The sequence below is a fragment of the Salvelinus sp. IW2-2015 genome, linkage group LG33 (genome assembly GCF_002910315.2).
Source record: "Salvelinus sp. IW2-2015 linkage group LG33, ASM291031v2, whole genome shotgun sequence".
NCBI classification, from domain to species: domain Eukaryota; kingdom Metazoa; phylum Chordata; class Actinopteri; order Salmoniformes; family Salmonidae; genus Salvelinus; species Salvelinus sp. IW2-2015.
The window spans coordinates 36076806-36091265 of record NC_036872.1 but is presented as its reverse complement, the minus strand read 5'-3'; the positions used below and the strand labels follow the sequence as shown (position 1 = coordinate 36091265).

At 41.6% G+C, this 14460-nt stretch overlaps 2 protein-coding genes across 2 annotated transcripts; both read right to left on the bottom strand.

Moving 5' to 3' along the window:
- Positions 1-7104: 7104 nt before the first annotated feature.
- On the bottom strand, positions 7105-9079 carry zgc:112294 (transmembrane protein 17A). Its single transcript, XM_023979077.2, has 5 exons — positions 8779-9079; positions 8479-8582; positions 8254-8367; positions 7775-7944; positions 7105-7458 (listed from the first exon to the last, which is right to left on the bottom strand). The coding sequence occupies exons 1-5, from the start codon at positions 8909-8911 to the stop codon at positions 7275-7277; spliced, it is 705 nt and encodes a 234-aa protein (XP_023834845.1). The 5' UTR covers positions 8912-9079; the 3' UTR covers positions 7105-7274.
- A 954-nt stretch (positions 9080-10033) lies between these two features.
- On the bottom strand, positions 10034-12215 carry selenoe (selenoprotein e). The gene is made up of 4 exons (XM_070436861.1): positions 12032-12215; positions 11747-11823; positions 11073-11151; positions 10034-10366 (listed from the first exon to the last, which is right to left on the bottom strand). The coding sequence occupies exons 1-4, from the start codon at positions 12143-12145 to the stop codon at positions 10223-10225; spliced, it is 414 nt and encodes a 137-aa protein (XP_070292962.1). The 5' UTR covers positions 12146-12215; the 3' UTR covers positions 10034-10222.
- Between the last annotated feature and the right edge of the window lie 2245 nt (positions 12216-14460).

Here is a 14460-nt window from a genome sequence, read left to right as displayed (position 1 = left end):
ATGTCTTTGTGCCCCATCCTGGACAGTCTTTGGAACATGTCTTTACGCCCCATCCTGGACAGTCTATGGAACATGTCTTTGTGCCCCATCCTGGACAGTCTATGGAACATGTCTTTGTGCCCCATCCTGGACAGTCTATGAAACATGTCTTTGTGCCCCATCCTGGACAGTCTTTGGAACCTGCTAGTGTACTGTAGTTTTGTGATTCGTTTGAGGTGAGTTCTGATCCAAGATAAGAGCAGTAATCATATGCTCATTGATTGGTGAGCTGCACTAGTTGGGACAGTTGTCCAGAAAGTAGCAGTGGCACTGCAGTAAATGGTTAACTTAAATGAATGTAATACACCAAGGTAAATACAGGCATAAAAAAAACACAAAAAAATCATTGCAAAAATCGAAATACTATTCACGAAATAGATTTAAAYAATCTGATGCTCAGTTAGTGTCACGCCCTGACCATAGTTTGCTTTGTATGTTTCTATGTTTTGTTTYGTCAGGGTGTGATCTGAGTGGGCATTCTATGTTGTATGTCTAGTTTGTCTATTTCTATGTGTTTGGCCTGATATGGTTCTCAATCAGAGAAAGGTGTCAGTTGTTGTCTCTGATTGGGAGCCATATTTAGGTAGCCTGTTTTGTATTGTGGGTTGTGGGTGATTGTTCCTGTTTCTGTGTCTTTTTGTATGTCACCATACGGGACTGTTGCGTTTTCGTTCGTTTGTCCGTTTATTGTTTGGTTCTTTGTTTTCAAGTTTTCTAATTAAAATGGATMATCATCACGCTGCATTTTGGTCCTCCGATCCTTCTTACTACTCCTCCTCAGATGAGGAGGACGGCGATCGTGACAGTTAGCTCATGCATGGCAATATCAGCGAGCCCAGCTGCACCACTCTGCTGTCATATTCATAATGCAGAACCCTGAGTGGCCATTTAAACCACTGACTAAAGGAAGTGAATTAGTCTGAGCCCTGGCATTCCCCTAACACAGGCAATCTCCTGCCGCCAATCTTCACCTGCATCCCAATACATAAGAGGATGGTGTCAAAATCGATCTATTGTCTCTGAGCTCAGTGGTAGAGCATTAGAGATGGGATAGAAACAAAGAGTTGGCTGAGAAAGGTGTCCATGTTTGGTGTTGTCTATACTGAGATTGTGCCTGTGACATATGCACCCTACTAGTTGTTACAATAGTGGAATACATCAGTGGAGGCTCCTCAAAGGAGGAAGGGGAGGACCATCCTACTCAGTGAAAATCATAAAAATCAAAATAGCGGAACATTAAATAAGTTATCCTTTTGTAATAAACTCTACAAAATATATTCACGTCACCAAATAACTGATTAAGTCACACTGTTTAGCAATGAAGTTCTACAGTAGCCTCAACAGCACTCTGTAGGGTAACACAATGGTGTKGCTGGAGGAGAGCTAGCTTCCTTCCTCCTCTGGGTACATTGACCTCAATACAATACCTAGGAGGCTCGTGGTTCTCACCCCCTTCCATAGACTTACACAGTAATCATGACAACTTCCGGAGGACGTCCTCCAACCTATCAGTGCTGTCTGTATGAACTAACATCTTGTGCATCCATTKAAAGGATCAGAYAATGAATCTAGTACTGAAAGCATAAGCTACAGCRAGCTAGCACTGCAGTGGATAAAATGTGGTGAGTAGTGAGTCAAAGAGAGTAAAATACAAATAKWTTTTTTCAAAAATGAAGGTGAAGTAGCAGAGAGAGAGAAAGATAGAGCAAGAAAGAGCTAGCTATATTTCATATACTTTTCACTTACTTAGCTAGCTAATACAGCTAATTTAGTCTACTCAACAACCTGACAAACAGGGAGGAATGCTATTTATGTAAGCTAAGCTGGCTAAGGTTATCCAACACTGCAAGTCTTCCAAGTCAAGGTAAGCTTTCGTGTTTATACATTTATTGCCACAGGGGCCAGCCATGGATTGGATTATGGGTTTACTAGTGCGTTAGTTCTAGTTTGTTGACTATAACGTTAATATGGTGACAACGATGTAGGCTGTGTAGCAGTTAGTGCTTATGGTATGAAGATTTGGTTTGAAGAGGTTTTTAATCCTGGTCACAGACAGCTGTTGTGTTGTGCACTGAAGTCCACAAGCAAAGGGGCAAGGTGAGACGAGGAGAGCAAATAGATGCAAAAAGGAATTATACGAGCAAAGTGGTGCTATGAAATGAACTATGTGTGCGGGTGATTAGGGGTGCCTTCATTCCCAGGGAGACCATGAGGAAAATGCTATTTCACAGGACTACATTTCATAAGCAGGGGTTGGATTGTTAAATAGGCTATATCTGTCAAAAGCCCCTTCTAACATGCATCAGTTGTCCTGATTTTGTACACATTCAGATTCTGCCAACGTTTGTCAACAGGTTTAGAAAATCAAAAGACGCATTGTGATCTGATCGTGATTAGATATTCCTGACCACCTCCGGAGCTAGTCGAAGATGCATCTTATACGGATATCCTTGAAGTGTAAACTGATACAGACAAAGAAAGCGTTTAAATTTGGCCAAAGTCACGGTTGTCCCACCCTCTCAAAAAACACACACTCAGATCCAGGAGGCTGTTGTTTCTCATCAGGTTTCACACAGCTCTCACAGCACCGCCACCACATGTCCCAGGGATCACATTTGTCATTACCTTCAAGCTGCACCCAATTATAATTAAGGAAAAGACGGGCCTGCTGCCTCAGAAGAGAGAGAGAGAGAGAGTGAGAGCAAGAGAGAAAGAAAGAAAGAGCGCGTGAGAGAGAAAGAAATGGCGAGAGAAAGAGAGAGAGCGAGTGGGAGAGAGAAAAAAGAGCGAGAGAAAGGGAGAGAGAGAAAGCAAGAGAGAGAGAGAGAGATGACCGTACTCTCTGCAGGGAGATGAATAAAATCCAGAAAAAATACAATAAAACGTTTGCTGGGTTCCAGACAGAGAGAGAGACACTCAGACACTCGCAGGTCCATTTCAAAGGGAGGTGAAAGCACAAGGAGAAACAATATATTTGATGAGGTAGTGAGGAGGCTTTTATTCACCACACTCAGCCAATGAAAGTCAATTTGATGAGAATCCTGAGAAGCCGGTGTGGCCTGTGTCTAAGATAAATCCTGGAACTCCTTAGGGAATTTTGTAAACTTTTTTTCTCACCACGGTTTCTATTCCATATTCCTTTTCAATGTCAAATGGTGTTCAAACTTAGTAAACATGATTCAGGAGAAGGCCAGGGTGAGCAGTTTCTCTGGAATAGAGAGAACATGAGGAAAATGCTATTACACAGGACTACATTTCATAAGCAAGGGTTGGATTGTTCAATAGGCTATATCAGTCAAAAGTTCCTTTCATACCTGGTTCTAACATGTGTCCGTTGTCCTGATTTAGTCCATATTCTGATTGAGTCTCTCTCTTTCTCTCTTGCTCTCTCTCTCTCTCTCTCTCTCTTCTCTATCTCTCTCTCTCTCTCTCTCTCTCGCTCTCTCTCTTCTCTCTCTCTATTTCTCTCGCTCTTTTTTTCTCTCTCCCACTCGCTCTTTCTCTCCCATTTTCTTCCTTTCTCTCAGAGAACCTGAGCCCTAGGAGGCTAGGACCATGCCTCAGGACTACCTGGCCTGATGACTCCTTGCTGTCCTCAGTCCACCTTGGTGCTGCTGCCTCAGTTTAAATTTTTCTGCCTGCGGCTATGGAACCCTGACCTGTTCACCGGACGTGCTACCTATCCCAGACCTGCTGTTTTCAACTCTCTAGAGACAGCAGGACGGTAGAGATACTCTGAATGATCGGCTATGAAAGCCAACTGACATTTACTCCTGAGGTGCTGACCTTTGCACCCTCACATCCACTGTGATTATTATTATTTGACCCTGCTGGTCACCATGAACATTTGAACATCTTGGCCATGTTCTGTTTTAATCTCCACCCGGCACAGCCAGAAGAGGACTGGCCACCCCTCATAGCCTGGTTCCTCTCTAGGTTTCTTCCGAGGTTCTGCCTTTCAGGGAGTTTTTCCTAGCCACTGTGCTTCTACACCTGCATTGCCTGCTGTTTGGGGTTTTAGGCTGGGTTTATGTACAGCACTTTGAGATATCAGCTGGGCTTTATAAATACATTTGATTTGATTTGATTTGTCAAGAGGTTTAGAAAATCAAAAGATGCATTGTGATCTGATCATGATTAGATKTTCCTGACCACCTCTCTCGAAGATGCATCTTATCCTTGAAGTGTAAACGAATATGGACAAAGAAAGCTTATACATTTGGCCAAAGTCACGGTTGTCCCGCCCTCTCAAAAAATCACACTGGACAGTTGAATTACGACCATGGTCTTCATTAGAAACTATGCGCCTACTGGACTGTTGTCAGATGCCACAGTCCAATACCACGTCCAGCTCTGAATAAAATAGGCATATTATATTATATAGAAATAAAGATATGTGTAAAGAGATATCATCCAGAATGAGAGAAAAATGGTTCTCATGTTCCCACGTCCAATGCCAACGCAAAATGAAATATTTAAAAACATGGTAGGCTACAGTAAGGCCAATGAGTGTAATAGCAGAKCTCAGACTGATCTAAAACTGCATTAGTGATCCATGGGACGAACTATGATGGAGTCACTGCAGAAGAGCGCAGTGCATGACAAGTGTATGGTCAGGTATAATATYAATGCCTAATGTTCCACCTGTAGCCTACCTTTAGATCTAGTTTTTCTATTGTGTTATTGACTGTACGTTTGTTTATGTGTAACTCTGTGTTGTTGTTTTTGTCACACTGCTTTGCTTTATCTTGCAGTGGTGGTTCTGGGTGGGGGGGCAGTGCCCCTGTGACAACAATTTTGGACCGCCTTGTGGCCCCCCTAAATGTGGAGTATGAAATAATTTTTACATAACAAATTTTTGTAAAAATTTTACAAAACTTTTAACTTTCTTTTTTTACATCCGTTATTAGACAGTGGCAACGATGATGATTATGAACATGGTCTTTTGCCTGCTAATGCCTGCAATGCAGTGAAGAAAACGATGACAACAATAACGTCTAATGTAACTGGCCCCTCTAACAGTACAACTGGCGCCAGCTTGGCCCCCCCAGTTGAAATGGTCTAGAACCACCACCGCCACTTGGCCAGGTCGCAGTTGTAAATGAGAACTTGTTCTCAACTGGCCTACCTGGTTAAATAYAMGTGAAATAAAACACAAATAATAAAATAGTCAGAATGAACCGTGAGCGGGTGGTGAATAGTCTTTTAGCATTTTCCAGCTTTCAATAAAGTGCAGAAGATGTCCAAACTGATGCATAACGGCGCATAGCTTTCTGGAAGCATGAGCGAGGCCACTGTCCAATATAATGTAGGCTTCAAAACGAAGGACTCTTTAGGCTACTTCTAGATMTACACTTTATTCCTTTATAAAGCCATTTGCTTTACATGTGTGCTCCTTTGCCCTTTTTATCGATTGCACTTTTTATCGATTTTTTCCCKATGCATATTTATAATTTGACTACGCGTCTCGCAATAGGTTATCATATTGATGTTCCGTCAGCGAATRATCACTGGTCAATTATTTGGCGGAAACTAAACCAGGGTCGTTCTGCCAGCATGTCACTTTTTTCCCTTTGGTACTGTTTAGTCCTATACTTAAGGTTATTGCAATACAAGATTACAATGATATAAAGACAACGTATTTAAACATCCATGCGTAAAGAACAACCCTGTCCAGACCTATTTGGACAATGCGTTGCGCTATTCAGAGATACACTTTGMAGCCTAACSTGTTTCTGTTTRTAGGTTACATTAGGAGCTGAGAGTCCTTTTTATTTATACTGTGCAATAATTGTATTTTGTAAACATATCCAGATACTCAGATCATTTGTGTGGTGACTTTTTTTATGGATGGGAGAGATTCTCCTTAATACTTATTTGTATGGCTATGGACAGGTCGAGGTCATAGGGACAGTAGCCCATTACACCCAGTCTTACATCGTTGCATAACACAAGTAGGCTGTAATGATGAGAGTATAGAAGTATTGACTTTAAAAGTGTGCTATTTTCTCTCAATTGATACAGCTTATGCCATAATAGGGGTCCAAGGCAGGTTGGAATAATTTGCATACAGGGAAGGGCCATTGAATCTGGTCACAATATGAACGAAGATAAGATACATTTTATTACCATGTGTAGATGCAACAAATCTCAATCAGATAGTGATCAGATCGTCCTGATCGGCTAGAGAGAGATGAGCTTGACTCGAAACACATTGAGGCTGTGATTTCTATTTAGTGATATATAATCATTTTGTTATTTGTAGATAACCTTTAGGYTTGGTGGTCGGGTACAAGGTTGCTTGTATGTTGGTTATTAGAAGTTTTTAGTTGAAATGTGTTATTGAAAGAAAACTTTTAAATCTTGGAAGAGAACCACTTTCTTCCTTCTCAAACAAATAACTTGTTGTCTGGTGTATAGAATGGTAATTTAATTCATATTAATTTGAGATGTGTTATCCAGCATATTTTCTAAAGTGCTCTATTAAACTGTGCTGCCATTGTTCCTGTCTCCTTACAGCTTCTGACAGCTCCTGACAGCTCCTGACAGCTTCTGACAGCTTCTGATAAGCTTCTGACAAGCTCCTGACCAGCTTCTGACAGCTCCTGACAGCTTCTGTGTGCTTCTGACAGCTTCTGACAGTTCCTGACAGCTCCTGACAGCTTCTGACAGCTTCTGACCAGCTCCTGACAGCTCCTGACAGCTTCTGACAGCTTCTGACCAGCTCCTGACAGCTTTTGACAGCATCTGACAGCTCCTTACAGCTCCTGACAAGCTACACTTGGATAGACAATCAGAAAGGCTCTCTAACCAGTATCTGTGCAGCATGACAGTTTGTGATTATTCTGCCTTACAAATTGGGACTTTGCACCACTTTTCAGTTTATTACTAACCCCTCTTATGGCCATTTAGTGCCACCATGTGGTTCTAATATGTTATGGCTATCACTACTACCGGTGTCCAATATATATATATTTTTTACACGTGTTTTATATCTAGAAATGAAAACACAACAATTATAAAACAGTGCAACTCATCATTTCATAAAGATCACAAAATCCAGCATTATATTTTGGACATCATGGAAGACTTCAAAAGCTTCCTCCCTCTTTATTCACAAGAACTCTCTTCCACATTAAACTATTCACTCCTACGCCTTTAACTCCAGATCATACCCCATCTCCCAGTCCCATCCATCCCAGTCACAGTGTTCCTGGTTGTCTCTCTGTGCTCTGTCAGTGACTGTGAACGTTATTGGTGTGTGGTGGCATGGGCAGAACAGTCCTCCCATAATATGGCATGCCGAAGGCTGGGCTCTTTCCCGTTATGTGGAGGTGGTGATGGTGGAGGTGATGAAGGTTTTCCACCTCTCCAAACTGCCTGAGGTGGAACAGCAGGGTTAACTTCCTGGTCATGGCCCTGAGGGAGAAGAAGAAGAGGAAGAAGCAGAAGAAGAAGGGAGAGAGAGAATAGGAAGATATTACATATCATGACTGTCCCTGACAGTCCCTGAACAGATGCCATGACCATTGAAAGGTAAACTGTTGCTGTCCACGCTCTGCATGAGATTGGTTGATTCCACTGACAGTATAGGTCTACATCAGCGTTCCATAGACACTCCTCTGTGATGGCTCCTATATGGCTCAGGTGATAGAGCATGGCACTAGAAACGCCAAGGTTGTCGGTAAAAGCGTCTGATAAATGGCATACAGTACTATACAGTACATCATCCTACCTGAGGGCGAAGAAGGAAGCCAGGAGCTCTGAGAGGATGAAGAGGAGGTAGATGGAGTGGACGGCCCTCTCCAGAGGGAGGATGATGATGTCCTCGTCAGTCAGGAAGAAGAGTAGAATGGGCAGCTGGAACAGGAAGGAGATCAGCCAGAACCCAGCCAGCTCTGGCACCTGATCAGAGAGGGAGGAACACAGAGAAACAGACTGAAGCGACAGATTGGAAGAGACATAGAGAGAAAGAGACATACACACACAGATGTATGAAGACACACACACACACACGCACAGTCAGAGACTCAGTGGGGCGTCCTAGCCAAGAGTGCGCGCAGTGGGAATGTTTACACACCTACTCACACAGGGTACTTAAACAGGCAGTGTATCAGATCAGATATTCATTGAGTTTGTGGGAGAGGGGGAAGACAGTGAAGGAGAGAGGGGGAGAGGAGAAGCGTTTCCAGAGAGGAAGTTAGATTCAGTTACCTTCTCTTTGAGGTTTCCGATATAGCCCAGATAGAGCCTGGTGATTTCACAGATGGTAAGCAGAACCACTCCAGTCACAAGTAGAGCCTGGTAGTACCCAGGCAGGTAATACAACTATGACAAGAAAGACATATTGTATTATTGATCTGGGTATTCCATACATAATAAATTGAGCGTTGGAAAACCTWGGGGAAACCTCTGTGAAGACAGTAGGGAAAAAGCCACCTTTAGATCCAGCATGAGAACAGCAGAGATCCACCAGCATGGGAAATAGAATATGTTGAAGTACAGGATCATCTGAAGGGGTAGGTGAGACACCAACTCATTGACTGGAACATAAAAACATAAAACAATTTATATTTGAAGTTTAGCAATTTGAATTATACAAATGCTTTCCCGAATATCCAAACTCTCCAAAAATATATCAAATACTTTCCTAAAACAAAACAAAATTCCAAATAATATTTGACACAGGCATTATACAGCATACAGTACTCCCTATATTCTAGAAGGCAACAGGCCTACCTGTTTTATCATCCTGGTCCTTGTTGTAGTCACTGCTAAAGTCCCCTGTCCTGTTGTTAGTGAACATGGACCCACCGACAGAGGCCAGGCCCATCCGGAGGTTCTGGGGTATGGGGGAGTAGAACACAGGCATTGTGYCACAATACAACCATGTACCGCTACCACTCTGTGTGTGTCCAGAAAAATGTACGCTATTCTTAAACGAATAGGGGGAAAAATGGTGTATACAAACAGAAGACAGAGTGTGTGTCCCCCTGATTGAGGACTACAGGGATTAGTCAGTTAACCAGACAGCAGCGTCTGCTAATTAGATTATCAGAGTGGTGGGAGGAGGAAGACAGGGGATTAGCGCCCTTGACAGACCTAGGAGCGTGGCTGTGATCAGTGTCTCTGTATTCACAACGTTATTATTAGGGTTTAATGTGTAGGAGTAGAAAGTATGATGGCAATCAGCGGTTTTCAGATGACAAATTAAAAAAAATAAGGAGAAAACTGAAAATATACTGAACAAAAATATAAATGCAACATGCAACAATTTCAATGATTTTAGTAAGTTACAGGTGAATAAGCCAGATATGGAGGWCRTGGGCTGGCGTGGTCAAACATGGTCTGCGGTTGTGAGGCCGGTTGGACGTACTGCTAAATTCTCTAAAACAATGTTGGAGGCGGCTTTTGCTAAAGAAATGAACATTKAATTCTCTGGAAATAGCTCTGGTGGACATTCCTGCAGTCAGCATGCCAATTGCACGCTCCCTCAAAACTTGAGACATCTGTGGCATTGTGTTGTGTGACGAAACTGCACATTTTAGAGTGGCATTTTATTGTCCCCAGCACAAGGTGCATCTGTGTAATGATCATGCTGTTTAATCAGCTTCTTGATATGGCACACTTATCAGGTGGATGGATTATCTTGGCAAAGAAGAAATGCTCGCTAACAAGGGTGTAAACACATTTGAGAGAAATACGTTTTTTTTTGAGCATATGGAACATTTCAGGGATCTTTTATTTCAGCTCATGAAACATGGGACCAACACTTTACATGTTGCGTTTATATTTTTGTTCAGTATAGATAACACCAACGAAACAGTACCCTGTAATAGGTTCAGGATTAATGAAGGTAATCTTTGAAGTCAACATTACCTTTTTGGTATGCTAACTGCTATCATTACCTGCTGAAACTACTGTACAACGTTTTGTTTGGATGGAAGACAGACAGCATATTATACCACAGAGTCAGCATGAGACACATTCTACGTAACTTGTTTAAACTTTTATTGACAAATGTATATTTTAAAAGAGACAGTGTGGTAGGCTCTGCTCTGCACAGCTGCACCGAGTCGTTTGTTCTCAAATTAGGGCCTGGCTCATGTTGTGGCCTTGGGACCCCTCTCATCATCAGTGACTGGATGCAGTGACAGAGTCTGGCCACCAGATGTCATTGTGCTCACAACTCGTCCCTGGGGGCTCTCAGAGGAAAGTGTTGAAACTCCTCTGGCACGTCCTCCCCCTTCTGAGATCTCTTGTAGAAACCCAGAGAGTCCAGCAGGCTACTGATCTCATCCACCTTCATCTTCTTCACAGGGACAGTCTGATACAACACACACAAAATGCTTACATTCAGTACAGGCAAACGACCATGATAACAATAATAACCATGATAACAATAATAACCATGATAACAATAATGACCATAATGATCACATTGACCATAATAACCATAATGACCACAATGACCATGATAACCATAATAACAAGAATGACCACAATGACCATGATAACCATAATGACCACAATGACCTTGATAACCATAATAACAAGAATAACAAGAATGACCACAATGACCATGATAACTATAATGACCATAATAACTATAATGACCATAATGACCATAAAAACAATAATGACCATAAAAACAATAATGACCATACTGACCATAATAACTATAATGACCATAATGACCATAATAACAAGAATAAAAAGAATAACCATAATGACCATAATGACCGTAATTACAATAATGACCATAATAACCATAATGCAACAGGTTCACAAAAGACACAGAGGAGTTATTAACATCACATTCTCTTTAACTGTTTCAGACTACACTGTTATGCTCTTGTTTTTTCCTTGTGTAATGTCTTCTTTAAATAGTTATTTATCCCTCCCTAATCTTGGCAGGCTTGAGTCAAGCTCAGGAAAATAGATGTTATTTCCCCAAGCATTTTGCTGATAATCTTTGTCTGACACGTACAGTAGATGACATGTAACATCTTGAATGGGAATCCATATCTAACCTGAACAACCTCATCCTTATCATCATAGAAGATCAGACGTGGATTCTTCTCCTCTCCTGAATCATATTCCAGGTTATGACTTCAGTAGAAAGGAGGATCAAGGAAAAAACATGTACAGTAGGGCCGATACCCCGAAGACAGTCCTGGACTAAACATCTATTTCAATGAAGATTCTCCATAACGCATTCTCTGATGTTCATTCTATGATTCTCCATAACGCATTCTCTGATGTTCATTCTATGATTCTCCAGTTTAAGTCCAGGACTAGGCTCAATCTCTGTCTGTAGAATACAAGAACAATCAACTTCTGGATATATTTCCAGTGAGATCAAACATCATTAAACATACTTAAACACTGACATGTGATGGTTTCAAATAACTATGTTTCCCGAAGGCCTGGTTAGACACACTTGTGGTTTGAGGCCAATTCATGCTGGTATAAAACTGGGCTGTCGCTAACAAAAATGGTTTTGTTTATCTGGGAGGTTGTGAGAAAATACAAAAAGGCTTTGTAACCATATGAGGTAATGACAACTCAGTACAGTTCAATGCAGACTTGATCTGACAAGAAGCGATCAGCSTGTTACAAATCTACATAGTAACCACAATAAAATGCTACTGCAATGCCCATAACTCTATTTGAAATCTCCACAGAAACCACAATAGAAGGATACTACAATGCCCATCGCTCCATAAGGAATGTATAGAGCTCAGGCATCTTCTTGATGGCTCATCCAACCACACTTGGAGCCTGAGGGAAAGAGGAACAGACAATGAGCATTCGTCATTCACCACGACCACCATGTCAAATCTYCTTCTCTGCAGTTAGATTAAAGATAGTGTAGCCTTCATGTGTTAACAATAAATACGTGTCCTGCTCCGAAGTATGACGTTTAACCAAGGTAAGTACAGTAATTTCACTAATTGTATCACCACATCGGTTCACATGTATGACCTACCTTTAGTATGCCCTTGGCTATTACAGGTCTCTCTTCAATAGCTGTATCTATGACATTGTCTTCCGTCATTCCTGTGGCAGAAAAGGCCAGCGTGAGCAACAAAAAGGTCCACATGTTCGAGCCTAAACCTTGCCTCTTGAGTATTCAGTGGAGTTCTTTCGACAAATGACACAGAAAATTACCTTGGGGGTGACACTAGACCCCTATGCTCAGGTTGGACTGAACCAGGATGCAGGGCTGAGGGGGGAGAGGGACCCTTGAATTTTTCCCCCCTATTTTTTTGGYGGGGGTTATACTCAATGACAGACATTATGAGGAATTGTCACAAGATGGGAATAGTACTTGTTCCACTTGCAATGGTTTGGATATAAATAAAGATGTTAATGAACACCATAATCAGGATTGAAACCCCCTGACTAACTCCGCAAAAGGTCCTCTGTCTCTGTAGTGGTCCACGTAACCCTTCAGCACACCTGTGTCCTTATCACCTTTTCCCAGAGCAGGAAAGTGGTGTAAACGCACCTCATGGCACACTGCAGTGCATTTACTACAACTTGTTATACCTATATGTACGACGGTAAAATACATGCTAAACTGTGTACTACAGAGAATAGGGAAACATAGTTAAACAAAATAGATTGAGAGAACTTTCTCCATTTCCCCACAAATAAATAATACATTAAATGGAACAACAGTAGAACAACAGTATAGCGACAGTATGTCAGGTTAAAGTAAATGGTTACATTAAATCAGCATGCGTTTAATCCTAGAAGTTTTCTTAAGATGCAGTCAAATCCCATGACACAACAATACAGTACTTGACAAAAGACAAGTGTCTTTTCATAGTAAAACCTTTGCTTTGACTCTGTCTAGTATTCAGCAGAATGTACACTAGGTCACCCCTAGGGGGCACTAACAACTGCTTCTTATTTCCTGGCAGAATTTGCGGGTAAAATGTACTTCCAAATCCTAGCCACAGACAATTATGTTTCCAACAAAAGTAAACCATGCCGGATTGGAATGCTGAAGCAAAACCATCTATCTTCCTATATTTTCCAGGCTTGGTCCTTAGAACTTGAGGTTCAGTCCCTACACTTGAACCTCAACGTGTGAAAGCGATGATGTGTCAGATGACAGAGCAGTCCCCAATTTAGAAGAGTTTAACAGAGTTTCATCCCCTTGGCTGTGGTTGTATATCCACAGCCCAAAACAAACAGAACAGAACAGGCCCCTTCCAGCACGGCCTCCATTTGGAAAAGAGTTTACAGCTTTGTCTTATAAACCCAGACGTGTTTCTCACCATGTACATTTTCCAGACAAAATTGAGCAGCAGAACAATCAAATTACAATTCATTTCATAAAAGAGAAAGAAGGGGGGAGAAAGAGAGAGAGAGAAAGAGAGAGAGAGGAGAAGAAACAGAGAGAGTAAGAGAATAAGAGAGAGAGAATGAGAGAGAGCGAGAGAGAGAGCGAAAGAGAGAGAGAAAGAAAAGAGAAAAAGAGAGAGAGAAAGAGAGGAGCGCAACAGAGAGAGAGAGAGAGGAAAGGTGAGAGAAAAAAAGAGGAAGATGGGTGGGGTATCCTTGGCATGCCTCTGTGAGACTAGTATGTTTATGTGTAGATGCATACCATATGTACTCTCCCTGTGTGTGTGTGTGTGTGTGTGTGTGTGTGTGTGTGTGTGTGTGTGTGTGTGTGTGTGTGTGTGGTGTGTGTGTGTGTCTGGTGTGTGTGGGGTGTTTTTTGTGTGTGTGTGTGTGTGTGTGTGTGTTGTGTGTGTGTGTGTGTGTGTGTGTGTGTGTGTGTGTGTGTGTGTGTGTGTGTGTGTGTGTGTGTGTGTGTGTGTGTGTGTGTAGTGTAAGGCTGCAGTGAGATACACTAGGTCACATGGTGATCATTAATTCATGTGAAAAGACAGGGAAAGAAATGCAATTAAGGTCATACACCCAACATACACACACCTCCCATCATATCCTATCATACACAAACCTTTCATATCATGTCATATCCTGTTCCCCATTCAACATACACACACCTCCATCATATCCTATCATACACAAACCTTTCATATCATGTCATATCCTGTTCCCCATTCAACAACACAAACCTCAATTCATATCCTATCATACACAAACCTTTCATATCATGTCATATCCTGTTCCCCATTAAATCCAACAACACCTCCATTCATATCATATCCTGTTCTCCATTCAACATAACATTTTGCCCAGTGTCAAGCCTAAACAACTTCAGACTAGAGTCGACCGATTATGATTTTCAACGCTGATACCATACCTTATTGGAGGACCAAAAAAAGCCGATACGATTAATCGGGCGATTTTTTAAATGTATTTGTAATAATGACAATTACAACAATACTGAATGAACACTTATTTTAACTTAAATAATACATCAATAAATCATTTACC